The sequence below is a fragment of the Oryza brachyantha genome, chromosome 6 (assembly GCF_000231095.2).
Source record: "Oryza brachyantha chromosome 6, ObraRS2, whole genome shotgun sequence".
Taxonomy (NCBI): domain Eukaryota; kingdom Viridiplantae; phylum Streptophyta; class Magnoliopsida; order Poales; family Poaceae; genus Oryza; species Oryza brachyantha.
In genome coordinates this window covers 5,471,435-5,489,916 of record NC_023168.2, presented here as the reverse complement: position 1 = coordinate 5,489,916, position 18,482 = coordinate 5,471,435, and the positions used below count along the sequence as shown (strand labels likewise).

Genomic DNA, 18,482 nt, shown 5'->3' with positions numbered 1-18,482 from the left:
CGTGTCAGGGCATAAGTTAACTTATGCCCATCAGCCGAACGACAGCCTCACTCTTAGGCTTCTTCTAAACACTACTGTTCGGCTGGGTTTTTTTTTTTGTATTTATTATGACATATTTTCTAAAGTGCCACATGGTGGGTTTGTGTAAAAAAATAATAGAAGTTCCTGTATAAAGTTGAATAAAGAAAAGCAGATATATGGGTACTCTGCCAAAGTTTTATGCAAACACTTGGATGGACAAAGTTCTTAACTCTACTCAAATATTATAACCTGTTGCAAGACAACTTTTTGGGTGAAAGGATCAAGTATGTCTACGAGTGCTGACTATGTGAGCCTACTCCGAGTCACCGATAGGTTAACTCCTAGAGACAGTTGAATTGACCGACATCTCTATTTGAGTAGAGTTCAAGGGCTACTATTAGTGTAACTAGGTATGAGATATCACATAGACATACACCATTGCCTATAAAATTTAAGGATCGGGTTCAAAATGGATTGAAAATAAAATTATATAGAGTTTTAAACTACAAATTTTTAAGAATTAAATAGGGTGTGAAAGAACCCAAGGGCCTTGGCCCATTACCACTCCTAGCAGGAGTACTGCATACCTAGTCATATACTGGAAAAAAAAGTCTATAAATATGTACATGTGTCCCTATAGGAAGGAAGGCGTATGGTAGAGGAGGGAAATCATACTTGGTTAAGGAAAAATTATGTAGTCTTATCCGGATACAAATTAACCTTCTCAGATGTATTACCTAAAGACTTATCCAAGCTGTATAGGGAAGAGGAACTTGCCGGTGCAAATATAGCGACCTCCTAGGAGGGGAGGGCAAGTGTCATCGAATAGAGATCTAACTAGGGCATTTGAGGATGTAGGGTTCAACAGATGCCAAGGTATGCATGACACTGTATCGACGAAAAGGAGACATGGATTTTTATACTGGTCTAGGCCCCTCATGGATGGGTAATTGCCCTACTTCAGTTGCCGAAGTTGGTTTTGCCTTTATATGAACTAGGCAAGAAACACACTATTACAAGAATGGGACCTATCTACTTGGCTATACTATCCTATAGCTAGATGTCATCAAGATTGGATTAGGTGGGTACTAATAAAGTTGCTTTTGAACTCTTGATCTCGCGTGGCTTGTGTATGCCTTACAACTTGATTCCCTCCTCTCTCACAAGGTACTTGTATTTATACAGTAGAATCTCCCCTCCTTTCTAAACAGGGTTTAGGGAAAGCCTTGCGAAGTACACTACGTAAGCATATATGTACTCGGATTGGACTAGATTGCCCGTCATATCCGAATACAACTCTCATTTCTTATCGTATCCATTTCAGAGTGTGATGATACTCGTTTGTAGTTAACAGGGTATGTTGTATTCCTATATATAGGTTAGTGCGGTATTATAGGGTATGTCATATTTATAACTGGACTATAAACCCCGTTGAGTCAAGATCAAAGGAGCCACCTCATTGCTAGCCACTAAGTTCAGTCTCCCACCTTGTACTCGGTGTGGTCCTCCCCAAATACATATAAACTACATAAACAGTAGTAACGTTATTACTCGTCATCAGAGGGTCTAAACCTATATAAAAATATCTTTGATTTATGTTTGTTGAAACCTCATAAATACCTTGGCACCATACAAACCCTATGTCTACAAATATCATAATCGGGTATCACTATCGACAACCTCCAAGAAGTAAAGCAACACCAACATACATCCTCATGTGGGATTTCGCCCTAACCTCTGTCAGATTACCATTGTGAGAACAATCCAACATGACCATGCCTACTCACATGTGTTCTTCTAGGAAACACAACCATTTCCAAGACAACACGCTAGGGCACCACCACCACTGCACATTGGCGACAAGATCATTCCTCTCTCTTGCTACAACCACCACCTCACCATACAACCAGATTTAGGAGATGGCCATAGAAGGGATGATGCGAGATTTGGTGCCTGATTTAGTGATCTTCCAAAAGGTTCGAATTGGCGACACGAGGACATTCATGTTTTCATGCTTCTAATAAGCCGATACTCACCCCGCAACCACTACACTCGCACTTCTAGTCATTGTCGACAACACTCTCACATAACTTGCCTCACTACGAAGGTTTTGGTCCTACAAATAGTTGAAGAGATTAACAAGATGGATGAAAATGCAATTTGAATTGCACATGAATGATTAAGCTTTTGAATTTAGGGTTATACGAACCAATCTAGCGGCAAAACTACGATGTCATAATAATCTAAGCAAAAGCTAACCCAAACTCAATGATGACAGCTGAATATAAAAGGGTTTATGGTCGACCAAGAATCTCTGGACACGTTCCTATAAGACTCCAACACGATACGTGGCCCATGGCACAAAAGACAGTGGCACAATACCCTGACAGATTGTATGTCCTCTTGTTTTGACGATTCCTAATGGCTTAGAAGAAAATTTGATATGAGACTAGATCAACTGGAAAAGATGGTCTTGTCAACTCCAACAGTTAGGCAAAAATAGTTTGCTAAATCTGCTGTTTTAGCAACTTGGTAAACAATATGGCAAACGAAAAATTATTTTATCTCCAACAGTTAGCCAAATCCCACTTGCCAAAAACAGATATAGTCACCAAAACGTTTGGTAGTTGATGAGATCGTAGATTGCCAACGCGTCGTCCCGTCCTCCTCGTGTCGCCCTCCGCCCTCCAGCGCCGCATCGCCACCAGCCAGCCGTGCCACCACGTCGTCGCTCGCTTCCACCCACGCCCCACCCGCACCACAACAATTTTGCAAACATACTCGAAGTAGCGTGACGAGGACGAGGGGATGCCAGGCGGGCACGAGGTGCCAAGGCGCGGTAGCGGCGCGCGGGCGGCCGGGCGTCGCCGGGGCCCGTGCGTGGGACCGCGAGCGGCGGGGCGGCGCGGGTGTCCGAGTGGCGCCGGGCCGCGACGCGGGACCACGAGCGCCGGGGCGCGGGCGGGCACGCGACGCGGGTGGACGCGTGACGCTCGTCGGAGCTCGGGGAGGGGGGACCGGAGGACGTCGGCACCAAGAAAAAAAGTACGATGAAATTTCCTGGTGGAGGCACGAGCATCGTACTCTCCTGGATGCAAGTGAAACGCCGACTCCCATATATGCGCGCAAACATGAGGATTTGACAACTTGCTAAAATTTGGCAACCTGGATGGCAAGCTGTTGGAGACCTTTTTTTGCAATTTGCCAAAAAACAGAGATAACAAGTTAGGATGGGGAGCTGTTGGAGTTGCTCTTAGTTTTTTATATAGGTAGGATATCAATAGCAGAGTTCGTATGTATGTTGGGTGACTGATTTAGTGAGATATGCTCTTAGATCTGGAGATGTACCCAAATCTGGTACAATTTGGGTCTACATATTGACTTGAATGCTCGTGTCGGTGTTACTATATATATATATACTTCCTAATTCTCTACATGATTTCTAACCATAATTAATTATTTGTACGTACCAATCTATCTTCACCGCATGAGTGCAAGCAGGTGCGGAGCTACATGAAGCTAAGGGGGTTACATGAACATGGCTTAGACTTTTTTGAACTAAAATTCATCTATTTTATCGTATATGCACTTACTCAATCTAAATTCGAGGACTCGTGATAGTCTAAATCTGGTTCAAAACACTAAAAAACACTAAAAAGACAAGTGAGTGGCAGCCCTATATATTTCATACGAGCTCCGCCCTAGAGTGTAAGAGTTGCTGGCTATATACTTAGCTCGATCAAATGTCATTATCTAAAAAATTAAAAGAATAATCACATGGAGCATTATAATTTTCAGCACATGGTAACGGTGGATAGATACTACCAGTCTACCACTAGTGGTACATACCTTAGCTACCACCTTTCCAATGGATCTGTTCTCTTATCAAACTTGTACGCGTATATTCTCGCAAAATGAAACAAATAAATGTATTTTTTTTTCTTTGCCCACTTGCACACCTCGGTCAAGCGCGAGCCCGACGGCGACGGCGACGGCGACGACGACGACGGTGACGGCGACCGGGATACCCGCAGGAAGGCGGTCTGGGTACAGCACACGCAAGTACGCAACTCCCTCCCCCGCCGGCTCCCTCCACGGCGGAACTAGCTCCCACCCTCTGGGTCTTCCGCCTCCTCCACCAGCTGGCCCGCGCGCATCGGTGGCGCCACGCGGCCGGTCTCTGGATCTTCTCCTCGCCCGTCGGCGGGGTCCGGTATGTGGAGGAAGTCCGCCGCACGATCGTGGTTTGCTGAGCCCGCCTAATGAAATCTGTGTAGCGGCGTCTTGATTTTGGATGAGTTGGTGGTTTTCTGATACGAGCGAGATGCTCGATGAAATGCCACCATGGAGATCCCTCGTACTGCTGAGGACATCGGGTTGTGCAACACGCGGCAGAAGGGGCTACTCTACCACTTGGAAGATGATCGGATATGATCAAAGGTTCCTTTCTTTGCCCAATTGTAAATTTCCGATTGAGCTGTCGAGTTTACTGACTTTGCAACTAAACAGCCAGTGACAACATTAGTTAATTGAGTGATGGTACTATGACTAAACTTGGAAGCTTTAATTAAAACCTGAAGTTATGTAGTATAAACATGAACAGATATCTGAATATAAACAGCTGTTTTGTTTTCACTTAAGAAATGAATGCCTAGATAGTGATGTGTAGAGTGTTCAACAATCAAAATATATTTTATTGGGAGCAAACATACAGGGGGGATTACAAAACATCTTATACGGTGCTTCAATTTAGATTGCTCAATTCTCAAGTGTCATTTGTCTGCTCTAGTTCTCTTCGGTTCAGCAACAAGACTATGACCAAGTACTTTGTATTCTCCTCTGCAAGGTGTCGCTCCACAATCTATGCATATCTCTAGAAGAGCTCGTCGAGTATATATTTTCCAAAATGGCTTTCCAACAGGGTCTCAAAGACTGCTCTGATGCACTTGGAAACGTTCAGTCCAGACTGAGGGCTTGTGCGCATGCCATCATGTTCCATGTCATCATAGGGATCCCAACTGGACTTAAAGAGCTCGATGTGGTTGATGCCAAAGAGCTTGTGGCATGTGATCACTGCCTTCACTTCATCAATGGACGGTCCATATAGTGGTAAGTTGAATGAGTTCACCTTTTCCTCTTCCACAAGGCCCTGACACACAAAGACACAATGCATAATTCATACTCACCACCCATTTATAGTTTAAGAAATTTTACGATCCTTGAGAAGATATCTAGAGTTGCCAAATTTTTAACTTAAAATGTTGTACCTCGAAATACCCAATATGTAAAGGCACCAAGTTTTTACACTAAAAAAAAAGTGATATCTCAGGATATCTTCTCAAAGATGATAAAAGGGCTCATATAATTTAGTAGCAGGTTGCTGGTTACTTGAAAAGACTAAGCTTTAGACCTCAGTAATAAGGGATTGTAAAGCTTCTGCAACCTAGAAATGCTTACATTTTATAACTGAGGTAGTATAAATTTGAAACTGAATTCTTCACATATTATCTCTATTTTGTTTTTTTTGGGAATCTTTGTAATGCTAGAAGCCTAGAAGATAGTGTATTCCTTAATAGATATGCTAAATCCACAATGCACTAACCAATATGCTTATTTTGAATCAGTGCATGCCATCGACAGCACCATAGAGATGCATACCTGTGATTGCCAGTGGAGACAGTAAGAGGAGTGGAAAAGGTGAACACTTTGGCAAGGGAAAAGCCTGGTGTACTAGGATCCGGGCAGACCAGAGATATAGAACGGAGGTAACGCTACTCACTCGGGATATCCTGTTGCAATCGATTTGGTAAACTGTTGAAGTGACTGGAACACCTGGTTAAAGAGTTGCATTTGCAGGTTCTTGTTAAAGATATATCATGATCAGGAAGGAGTCAAGGACAAATCTGAAGCCTAGAGTTGTTGGCATAGTTTGCCTCCGCTGCTCCTATTGCCATATGGAAGTCACGTTCCATCTTCATGCCTAACAAAAACTCTTGGTGTAAGTGGTTTTCTCTACCACAAACTTACACTTCACATGATTCTCTGATTTTTATGATTGCTATTTAATGGTATAAACTTTGTAATTTACTAGTACAAAGTGTCCTAAACTCAAGTCGTATTGAGTCCTTTATACCAGGCAACGCGGTTTGTGGATCTGAACTCAAGTCGTATTGAGTCACTCGCTGATAGGTATGATTAGGCCTGCCAATGGATTTGGATCCAATCCAAATTCACTCCAATCCATCTCTTTACTAGCTAGTCTACCAAACCAACCCACTCCAATTATTTTTTATTAGGATCTAATCCAAACCAATTCAACTTTAATTTTAGTCCAACCCGCACCAAACCATTTAGTTAAAATGGATCCAACCCACTCTAGTAGAATAGATGCGCTCATTTGGTATGTATAAACTCGGACCTAAAATTTTAAAACTCACGTTCACATTATAAAAATTTATCAAATTTGACTAAAATTTGGCGGGATGATTTATTATGTGTAAGAGCAACTTTGTGAAAATTTTGATCAATTTGTACATGTGGGTCCCACGTATATCTATTCTCTTATCCATTAGATACCTAATTAAAAGATCCATTTGTCCTCCACGGGTTAAATCCATTTAAAACCTAAAATCACCTAACCAAACCCAGTCCATACCAATCCATCTGTCTCTGTAACCCAACCCAATTCGATCCATTTGAAGTAACAATCCATTTACACCCAACCCAAGACAATTCAAATTAAAACCCAACCCATTTAATCCATTTCCATCCAACCCATTAGCAACCTTAGGTATGATTGAATAATTATTTCTACGCATGTTGCTTCAATGTTGAACACACCCGTTGAACATCATGGTCCAACTGTCCAGAGCAGGTATAACGTTCATGGATTCCACTAGAACACTCTAGTTTACAACAAAGTGGACCATCAATTGAGACTGGATGGCTGTTCTCAGGATGAAACTTGACATCGAATTGGTCAAGTTTGATAACCCACTTGGCAATGCGACCCACCTTGTGCTGCGGATGACTTCTCTAAATGGGAAGCAGGTGATTACCATCACCTTGTGTGCCCACAAATGATGCCATACCAAGCATGGCGTTATAAGCATAACAGAGTATGGTGTAGCTACAATATATAGAAATAGTTCCTTGAGAGGACAGGGAGCGCCTAGGATGGGTATCAAGGGCGTCAAGCCCTCGGGTAGCTGGCCCTCGGCTACGCAGTTCATAGCCTCGATCCATCGTCTTCTCCGGCGAGGTTTCCCCCTGCCGCAGGCTTGGTTGAGAGAGAGAGAGGAGATGTATTGATAATTTCTTACTTGATTCAATTGTTATGTGAAGTACAAGATAAATAGGCCGCGGGCCACAAACTTGAAAACTACTAATTTGGAAATATCTAAACTAGGAAATAATTCTCCTAAAATAGCTACTATCCTTTGCCCTGCCTCCTCTGCTGCGGACGCCCGGGCCACGGCTCTCCTAACGTCACGGGTTCGATGCTGCCGCACGTAGGTGTGTCCCCACATGACATCTCTCCTCCCCCTTAAGATCCAGCTGCCGCACGTAGGTGTGTCTCCACATGACATCTCTCCACCCCTCAAGATCCAGCTCGTTCTCGAGCTGAAAATCTAGGTATGTAGCACATAACTCGCTCCTCCAAGTCTTCCCAAGTAGCAGATGATGCCGGCTCACCACGCCAGTGTACAAGAAGGTGGTGGACACCGCGTGCCAAACGCGCTCCATTCGAATCGACTCAGGAACAACAACGCCATGGTGGATGTCGGGAAGCGGCGGTGGAGCCGACGGTGGGGGCCCGACGAACTTCTTAAGGGTGCCCACATGGATACATCATGGATGCGGGCCTACGGCGGCAGCTCCAGGCGCATGGCGACGTCATTGATGAGGTCAACGACGCGGTAGGTCCTTAGGAAACAGGCTTTCAGCTTGCCTGTCATCTGGGGTAGCGAGGACGGAGCGCGCTGGCATAGACAAAGTAAAGCCCAATAGTCGACTTCATATGAAATCGGCTGGAGCTGCTTGTCGTAGTCGCGTTTGTGCACCACCTGGGCCCGCTCTAAACGGTAGCGCACATCAGCTAGGAAGACGGTGCGCTCCGCCATGTCACACGCGACGGCAGCAACCCGTGTCTCCCTGGGCTCGTATGAGCGGATGGTGGGCGGGTCACGGCCGTACACCACGAGGAACGGTCTCCCAGAGCGAAGACTGGTATGTCGTATTGTACGTGTACTCAGCCCAGGGCAGCCACCGCAGCCACTGACAAGGCCGATCACTCGTGAAGCAGCGCAGGTACATGACGAAGCCGCTACACAGCGCGCCATAGAAGTGCTGCGTGCTACGAAGCAACGTAGCACGTCACACAACGATCAACCAACCGACCTCCACGTCAGCCCACCCCCTCTCATCCCCAACACCCCAAACAAAGCTAGTGGAGTTAAAAAATAATTGATATGTACGAGTGTTTGAGTTAAAAAAATAACTTATATATGCGTGAGGATGTTTTCTACGATACACTGCAGAGTTAAAATTTAACTTATGATAACGTGAAAGGAATGTGTGCGTTTACTGGTTGATGCTGTTAAAAATTAACTCAAATGCTTAGCATGTGTTAAACTTTAACTTCATAGTATAACAGCATGATGTGCGTGCACTAACTTGTATTCATACTCCAGTAAGTTAAAATTTGAGTGAAAAAGTTAAAACTTACTCACTTTATTCAGGGCACCTCGTAAGTAATTCAAAAAGTTAAAATTTAACGGTATCTTGTATAAGCGGGGTGGTTGCTCTATTGGTGGGTGGTGTGGGGTCTGGTTTGGACATATATCATATGCTTTCCCATGTCTATGCAACCAAAAGTTAAAGATAAGAACATATTGAGTTCATCAAAATAATAATGTATATTCAAATAAATACATCTTATTTACCTACTAGTTTCTTCCTTCTTCCTAGATCTACCCAAGTGGTATATTTTTCTGAGTGTAACACTTGAATTGTTTCTTCCTTCTTCCTGGATCACTTTTGAGAAGCAGACATTTCGTACACCATATATACATGGAAAATATAGCGCAAAGTCACTACCACAAAACTAGATATATATTGTTTTAGAACATACGTCAATCTATAGTCTTTTCTTTATAGGAAATTTTCAAATGTGTCATTATAATTTTGTAAAGTTGAAGATATGCCATTGGTATCTCAATGACATGTAGGGCCCACATAGTCAATGACATGTGGGCCATGATGACATATCTCTAATTTTGCAAAATTATAATAGATCCTTGCAATTTTCCCTTTCTTTTTTCTTTTCTTTATAGGCACTGATTTCTCCTTACCCAATTTTTGATATTCTGGCTTTAAGAAAACTAAAAGAAACTATGGCATACACACTGTTGGTGATGGTTTATATGATTGATTAGTACCTCGTCCGATATTTAAATAAATAACTCAAATTGATTTTTAGGAAAAACATCTTTAATATATATTTTCTTAGTACATGCTATACATATCATCATGTGCTAATTTGGTCATATATATATATATATATATATATATATATATATATATATCAAATATTTAGACCTTTGGCTTAAACTAAGGTGGGACCCATGAATATAAAAGACTATTTTTTTTACCTTTTTCATCCTACAAACATTAAATAATTTAGCTCAAATAACTTTTAATCTAAATGAGCCACATGTACGTAGAAGTTCTAACCTAGCGCACTCGCTCTAATATGTTACGCCTTGATCTCTTATTTATTTCTCTTTTCTGTGTAAATACATCTCGCAGGTGCCCTGTCTTATAGCTCTTATAGCACACACAGTGCTAGAAACTACCGTGGTTTTCAGTACATCGTGTTAAGAAACTATCTTCTATAATATAACTTTTGTATTTTGTTATCACATGGCTCACTCGTCTTTCTCATAGGTAGTCTTGTTTTATGTAAAGACGTTGGGTCGTAATCTAGAACCCGTTTCTTTATTTTTATCTTTTTTTTGATAAAAATAACATACCACATCAGCAAATTACTTAGTTGACATAGCAATAAATACAGATAAAAACTAATCTTAGATGTGCACCGCAAGTGCCATTATAGCTCATGCCAGTCACATTAATTTGCTTGCGGACTAACAAGATTCTTTGAACCAATAGGCAGCAACAGTGTTTAGGTCATTTTTCCAACCGTATCTCGGTCAACTCATGCTATTTAATTATAACAGCATGTAGCAACAGTGGTCAGTCATTTTAAACATTTTCCTTTTTTTTTATCCGAGGCCCATGCTCATTGCCTGGCTATTTAATTGAGTGATTTGTTTAGCATATACTCACTCACGTGTTCAGTACTGCTAGCATTCCATCCTCACACCACCCATGTTTAATGTTGCGTCAAGTGCCCAGGAGATAGTTGATGTTCGCTAGCAAGAATTAATACATAATATAAATGCATAAGATTGAATGAAGCGCTACATCTGCTCATTAAGTTTGACAGTAATAGAGATCAACCATTCTATTCTATTGGACGTTGCATTAATGGTTTTCTTTACTGAGGCCTCCTTTAGATTGTAGGAATCTTGAAGAAAAGTTGAAAGATTCAACCCCTGTAGGTTTTGTTTACTATTCACCCATTTGGACTGGATGAAGGGCAGTCGAAATTTGGAGGAAATTTTTCTTTGCCCATAATTTCATAGGGATTTGAATAGTCATTAGAAACTCTTTTTTTTAATTTTCCTTTGAGAAATCCAATGCAAATCAATGCATGGTTACTTGGAATAATCATAATCTAAACATTCACCACAACAACCAAATCTCTACATTTGTGTTTCTGTGTGTCAACGGTGTTTTTCAATCTTTTGTTTTTCATATGCTATCATATCCTATTTCTACGTTTTTCATACTTCTGTATTTTTTCATTCACACGTTCCAAATGAGCCCTAAAATACGGAATTTTCATTCACACGTTCCAAATGAGCCCTAAAACACGGAACATGTGGGATCAAAATAGACTGAACCGATACTACATACTCCCTATGGGTTTTATTTACAGTTGTTGACTTTTAAATATTCGTTTGACCATTTGTTTTATTTAAAATTTTCGTGAAAATATGTAAATTATAAGTTATTTTTGAAGTTCGTAACAAAAGAATTAATAATTATAAATTTTTTTAAATAAGACGAATGGTCAATATAAATTCAAAAGTTAAAAATGTCAAATAAATAAAGAGAAAATATTAAATTAGCATACTAAATGCTAATTCTATCTGGCTTTAAAAGGACTGACCATTTAGAGCAATTTGGTTAAAACAGGAAAAATCTGAATTACGCCTCTAAATTATCGAGTGAGTAAGATTTATCGTCCTGAACATAAAAAAGAGACATTTTTCACCCTCAAATCGCAATACTGGATGGAGAATCCTCTTGAGTGGCTTTGAGACTGGTTTGTTTTAGATTACTTGTATACTAGGTCCCTCTTTTTCACAACTAAAGTGGAACTCTTCAACAATATCTCCTTTTACATATGTTCCCTCAATTGATCGTCGTTTCTTCACTATACACCAATGGTCTCTTAGGTATACGGCCTCACAGGTACCTAAGGTCCATCAGGCCTTTACATCGGCCAGACATGTTGAACTAGTTACCCATACTCTGATACTAAAAGCTAGTCAGTAAGGTGAAGGGCTTCCCGACTTATATATTAGGTTCATTGCCCTTCCACGATCAATATGGGTCCATTTAGCAATTAAAGATATTTTACATGTTAAAAATTCACAGCAAAGCGTGGGTGCAAGTGGCTAGTATAAATGATGGCACCTTGCCATAGACTACCCTCACTTGAGTTGCAATTGTACTTGGTACTGCTGAGGAGAGACAACCATATCTAATTCCAGACGAGCCATGGTGAACATTGAACGTGATTTTCATATGGCTAGTGGGGAAGGGGAAGGAAGCTATGCCAAGTACTCCAGGCGTCAGGTGATTACTCTTCCAGTTTACTTTTCTGTATCATGCACAGCTTAGTAACCAAAACACAACTCACAGTCTGAAAAAAAGATTCATTTGTAAGAAAAAAAATTGAATGGTATTGTTATTTTCTATATATGTACAATGTTGTCTTCTTTTTGCTAAAAGCTTGAGTATCTTTTTTGCCTATGGCCCTATGTATTTAGTCTGTTAGTTTCCCTCACAGGGAATATATATGCTGCAATTAACAATTAGCAATAACTATTCATAGCACTTGAGAAAATATTTAGAAGAATGTGTCATGAATCTGGCCGTTATAGATAGACCTAGCATCTACTTCCCCTGTCCGGTGAGGTCAATCTTGGTATGGTCTCTAAAACTAATGTTTAACTTTATATTTCTCGTATACTGAAATCATGCATAAACCTAGGAAAGTAAATTCAAATGCCAATCCAATGATATTGTTTTCACCAAATAAAATAATCTACTCAAATATTAGACTAACTGTTATTTCAAGAATTGAATCTTATTACTCACACCCTATATTAAAAAATAGGTTGACATGCCCTTTCTCAGATGTAAGTTGTGTGTAACAATAACGTACATCTATATTGTGATTAGAGCAATTTTACTATCCTTGAGAAGGTATCCAGAGGTACCACTGTTCTCTATGTAAAATTTGGTACCTTCTAGTATCTAAGGTACTAGAAAATACCAAATTTTACATAGAATACCTCATGTTACCTATTCAAGGATGGGAAAAAAACTCTTGTGATTAAGTACTCAAAATTTTCTTATGTGTTGGTTGCAAGACAATTGTTATACATGAAACTAAACCAGTCGTGGAGAAAGCCACAATAGAAGTGTACAGGGCTCTTCTCCCCAAAACAATGGTTATTGCAGACTTAGGCTGCTCTTCAGTCTTCAGGACCAAACACAATGCTCTTCATGTCCCATATCATCGGCATCATAGCTGACCTGTGCAGTAAGCTGGATGAACATGATGCCGTGGAACTTCAGTTCTTGAACGACCTACCGGGAAATGACTTCAACCAACTCTTTCGATCACTCGAAAACATCAAGAACTCAGCAACAGCAGATCACAAGGGGGGCAGACTTCCATCATACTACATATCCGGTCTGCCAAAAATCCTACTACTCCAGGCTTTTTCCTCGCCACAGTGTTCATCTCTTCCACTCCTCATACTGTCTTCACTGGCGTTCCCAGGTACAGTTATTGATATCTCTACAAGTTGTTTATGCATTTAGCTAAATTGATCTATAAAATGTTCTAATTAAAGACATAAATGTGTATACATCTTTTAGGTGCCAGAGGGTTTAGTGACTAGTGGGAAGTCTTCCTTAGATGAGGAGAACATATACATCAGGTCTAAGTCTAACACAACACCATTGGTGGTGAAATTGTTCCAAGAGCAATTCCGGAAGAACTTGTCCCTTTTCCTCGAGCTCCGCCATGAAGAACTTGTGGAAGGTGGGCAGATGGTGCTTGCACTTCTTGGGAGGAAGGATGAGGATGTGTACAATGGTAATCTCAACCATTTGTTTGGATTTGTTGCAGACTCGCTACAGTCACTTGTTGTCAAGGTATACAAGAGCAGAGATATACTATCTCCGTACCTAAATATTTGACGCTGACTTTTTTATGTATGTTTGACTATTCGTCTTATTCAAAAAATTTACATAATTATTAATTATTTTTGTATCATTTAATTTATTGTTAAATATACTTTTATGTATATATATATATAGATTTACATATTTTACAAAAAAAATTAAATAAGAAGAATAGTCAAACGTATATAAAAAAGTCAACATCGTCAAACATTTAGAAATGGAGAGAGTATATACCTAATAAACATAATGGGAAGTGATATGCGAGTACTAATTAATATTTTAACAGGTATTGTGAATAAGGAAAAGGTGAAATCTTTCAACCTACCTGTCTATGGGCCATCAGTTGATGAGGTTAAGGAAATAATACTTCAGCAGAGCAACATGTTCGACTTGGATCACATCAAACTATTCGAGGCAAACTGGGACCCTTTCGACGATTCAGAAGGTGATGTTGTTCATGACATTTCCAGCAGCAGCCTGAATATCACTACGGGCATTAGGACAGTGCTGGAATCCATTATAGCAAGCCATTTCGGAGAAACCATACTCGATGAGCTGTTTCAAGAGTTTTGGTGTGTCGTGGCCAAGCACCTTGCGAGGGAGAAGACAAAGTATGCAGTCATCGTCATGTCACTGAAGAAGATATAATAGAACTTGGTCCATGAATGTCCTCTCTCTTCACACAAAAAGGTCTCTGCATAATCCATCACGGGAGCAGAGTATATCCAGTCTAATGGTCAGATAGTACGATAGTAATAAGACCACTCATTTACTTGTTTTTTATGGTGTTTACGAATTATCCAAAAATACTGAGAGTAATATACACAATATACACTGTCGGAGGGTGAGCTCGTCGACCGGGGGACCCCTTTTTAGTTTGGCCCAGGGGTGCGAGTTAGGGCCTGAAAGCCTCGTTAAAGAAAAAGAGTGCAAAGCAAAAAAGATTTTAGGGGGTTGGGCCTCTCGACGGACATAGAGGAGTTATACAGGTTTAGGCCGCCGTGAGACGTAATAACTTACTCCTGTCGCTTATGCACTATGAGAGTAAATGCATTACAAGCCTATGTGGGAGTGTTTTACTTATCTTCTGTTGTTCTTCATTCCATTAGCCAGAGCTTCCTTTTATACTATATGGGGACAACACAACGGCCATGGTTTTTTTCCACCTGCAGTGTGCAGGAGATCATCCTTCTTAGGACTACTGTGGAGGTTACCGTTAGTCAACAAATCACCATACTGTCACTGTTGGGTCCCATCGATCAGTACGTCGAGGCGTCCCTTAGACCCAACGATCCGAACAGGAAGCCGCCATTCCTCCCACGCGGTCGTCTGCAACATTTAATGCGATGATGATGGGAGGGAGAAAGGCCATCCCTACGATGACAGGGATGTCACCGCACAGTTAGAGTTAACTTGCCTCCCCTCGCTTTTTCTCGGGGAGGGACGCAGACGGGGGCGTGCGCCTGCAATCACATTTAATGCGGCCAGGCATACGCCAGCGCTCATCATGAGGATGACGCGGCATACTAGGCGCCCTCCCAACACCATAAATGCGGTGGTTGTGAGTTGAGAACACGCCGCGTATGACGCATAGTGGGCCCTGCACGTGCAACCCGCATGCCGAGGGGGGCAGCCTGACCCCTCCGGCGCTCGGCCACCCACCAATCTTCCGGGCCCGACCCCCCTTTCCACTCATCATGTGAAGATTACCTATGACAATTATGTGTGCATAGCATGGTTTCTGTATTGCCGATATATCGGTCGATATATATAGTATTTCCATTTATCGGTGGGGCCCGATAAAATAATGTATCGGCCAAAAAATTTGGCCTTTCTTAGAATTCGCGTCTAAGCCCAGCCCACTAACACAACAGCCGGTCAAAACCCTAGCTGAAAACATCCCAGCCGCAGCCCCCAACAAACCTATCCTCTCAAATTCAGATTTGCCGCACGGCAAAGCCGCCACCTCCACCGCGCGCTGGAAGCCTGCCATCGCTGTCGCGCATCAAGGATGCCACGGCTGCCGTACAGCCGCACACATTAAGCTCGTGGCTGCTGTCTTGAGAAGGAGAGCGGAGCAACCAATGAAATATATACTGTGTGCTGAAAAATTATGATATTATGTCGACTATAGCTTATATGTTTGTTGTTTGTTACACCAAATGGTCTACGTGATTTCCTAAACAAATTAAGCTATTTATTTTTACAAATTTTAACCAAACTGTATTTGGATATCGCCGATATTAATCCAATATCCGAAATTCCCATAATATCAGTGACCCCCGATATTTTTGTAAAATCGATACTGAGAACCGGTACATATCCAACTTGTTGCAAAAATAGTTCAAACCAGTTTACCACAGTAATATACACGAACATACACATGATGACATGACAAGCAACAACATATATAGAGCATACATTAATACAGTGCAACAAACTAGCCCCAAACCATCAAGGGCCTGATAATTAACATCCATCACACGTGCAGCTGTGCACATTATTTATTCAGGGTATATCTACCACTGAAGAGAGCCAGCACTACAACATCTCTTAATTATTACACACCCAAGTGCACTTGCACACACTGGGAACAACACAGATTTTACTGGGCTGCTTCTTTCTCTGCCGGCAGCCACATGATGTTGCCTCTGGCCAGGAAGTGGCAAGCCGTCGTCTGACCTGGCTTCACATGCTTGAGGCGGAAGAAAGGGTGGTCAGGGCTCCAGTGGGACGTGTTGAGGTGACACACCGCCAACGCATCCATGGCGGCTGGCCGCCGGCGGCCATCGCCGGCGACGACCAACGACATCCGGTACGCCCTAACCGGCGTCGCGGCGTGGCAGAAGAACACCTTGTAGGGGTACGGCATGTCATGGCACACCAGGACGGTCTCGGAGGAGCTCGTCGTCAGCGGCGTGGCGGAGGCCACGGTGTACCTTACCGACGGCACGCCCTCCATGGGAGCTTCGGGGGACAGCGCCCGGACGTCGTGCGTGCCGAGCAGGGAGACGACGAGCTCGAGAAACGACTCGATCGACGCAGCGCATCCGGCCTTCTCGCCATGGACCATCTCCGGGTGCTCGCACATCTGCAGTGTCGCCACTATGTCGTCGGCCATGGTGCGCGACGCACGTGGGAACATGGCGAGGATGTCGGTCAGGTTCTTCATGGAGAATGGGATGTGGTCGTTGGTATCTCGGTGTAGAAAAATAGGGCTTGATCTAGTGGAAAGTATGCGAGTGGTGAGAACTATTCCAGGTGCTATACTGTCCTCGAAGAAGAAGACATCTTCTGCTCCTTTTGGGAAATCAGCATGGCCATGGCCATGTGTGCGACTATGAGTATGCTTATGCTCCTCTCCTAATCAAAAAGGTGTTCGAGGTATAAATAAGTTAATCACAGTAAGGTTAAGAAAACTACTATAAAATTTAGCTTCACACAAACCATTGCATTAGCACAGCAACAACGTATATGTTTGGTATTCATGTGTTAATTAAAATACTATATTCAAAGAATGAAGAGACAAGCTCACCCATCTTTCGGACATCACCACTATTATCTTGGCCTTTGTTCTTGAAGAAAAAACTCCCCAACTTTCGGGCATCTCCAGCGTTGGGCTGATCTTTATTGTAGACTAAAAGCTTCTCTAACTTTCGATTATCTCCATTGTTTCTCTGCCTTTGGTTATAGAACAAAAGCTTGCCCAACTTGTGGTCATCTCCAGCATTGGCTTCATCATTATTGTAGACTAAAAACTTCTCTAACTTTTGATCATCTCCATCGTTGCTCTGCCCTCGGTTGTAGAATAAAAGCTTGCCCAACTTGTGGTCATCTCCAGCATTGGCTTGATCTTTATTGTAGACTAAAAGCTTCTCTAACTTTCGATCATCTCCATCGTTGCTCTGTCCTTGGTTGTAGAACAAAAGCTTGCCCAACTTATGGTCATCTCCAGCATTGGCTTCATCTTTGTTGTATACTAAAAGCTTTTCTAACTTTCGATCATCTCCATCGTTGCTCTGTCCTTGGTTGTAGAACAAAAGCTTGCCCAACTTATGGTCATCTCCAGCATTGGCTTCATCTTTGTTGTATACTAAAAGCTTTTCTAACTTTCGATCATCTCCATCGTTGCTCTGTCCTTGGTTGTAGAACAAAAGCTTGCCCAACTTCTCGTCATCTCCAGCATTGGCTTCATCTTTATTGTAGACTAAAAGCTTCTCTAACTTTCGATCATCTCCATCGTTGCTCTGTCCTTGGTTGTAGAACAAAAACTTGCCCAACTTCTGGCCATCTCCAGCATTGGCTTCATCTTTATTGTAGACTAAAAGCTTATCTAACTTTCGATCATCTCCATCGTTGCTCTGCCCTTGGTTGTAGACCAAAAACTTGCCCAACTTCTGGTCATTTCCAGCATTGGCTGGATCTTTATTGTAGACTAAAAGCTTCTCTAACTTTCGATCATCTCCATCGTTGCCCTGCCCTTGGTTGTAGAACAAAAGCTTGTCCAACTTATGGTCATCTCCAACATTGGCTTGATCTTTATTGTATACTAAAAGCTTCTCTAACTTTCGATCATCTCCATCGTTGCTCTGCCCTTGGTTGTAGAACAAAAGCTTGCCTAACTTCTCGTCATCTCCAGCATTGGCTTCATCTTTATTGTAGACTAAAAGCTTCTCTAACTTTCGATCATCTCCATCGTTGCTCTGCCCTTGGTTGTAGAACAAAAGCCTGCCCAACTTATGATTATCTCCAACATTGGCTTGGTTTTTATTATAGAACAAAAGCTTCTCCAATTTGTTATCATCTCTATCATTGCTCTTCCCTTGGTTGTAGAACAAAAGCTTGCT

At 42.0% G+C, this 18,482-nt stretch overlaps 2 protein-coding genes and 1 pseudogene across 2 annotated transcripts; 1 reads left to right on the top strand and 2 right to left on the bottom strand.

Annotated features, from left to right (window-relative positions):
• Window positions 1-3,012: 3,012 nt before the first annotated feature.
• Window positions 3,013-14,690, top strand: LOC102706569 (benzoate O-methyltransferase-like). The gene is given in 10 exon segments (XM_015838861.2): window positions 3,013-4,461; window positions 4,868-5,130; window positions 5,646-5,786; window positions 5,878-6,019; window positions 11,928-12,012; window positions 12,813-12,920; window positions 12,922-13,146; window positions 13,148-13,228; window positions 13,327-13,546; window positions 13,922-14,690. Coding segments are annotated over 6 exon segments (1,074 nt in total). The 5' UTR covers window positions 3,013-4,461; window positions 4,868-5,130; window positions 5,646-5,786; window positions 5,878-6,019; window positions 11,928-11,934; the 3' UTR covers window positions 14,284-14,690.
• LOC102715400 lies at window positions 4,678-5,999 on the bottom strand (annotated as a pseudogene).
• A 1,263-nt stretch (window positions 14,691-15,953) lies between the features above and the next one.
• LOC107304334 (BURP domain-containing protein 9-like) lies at window positions 15,954-17,418 on the bottom strand. Its single transcript, XM_015838042.2, has 2 exons — window positions 17,171-17,418; window positions 15,954-16,998 (listed from the first exon to the last, which is right to left on the bottom strand). The coding sequence occupies exons 1-2, from the start codon at window positions 17,172-17,174 to the stop codon at window positions 16,241-16,243; spliced, it is 762 nt and encodes a 253-aa protein (XP_015693528.2). The 5' UTR covers window positions 17,175-17,418; the 3' UTR covers window positions 15,954-16,240.
• Between the last annotated feature and the right edge of the window lie 1,064 nt (window positions 17,419-18,482).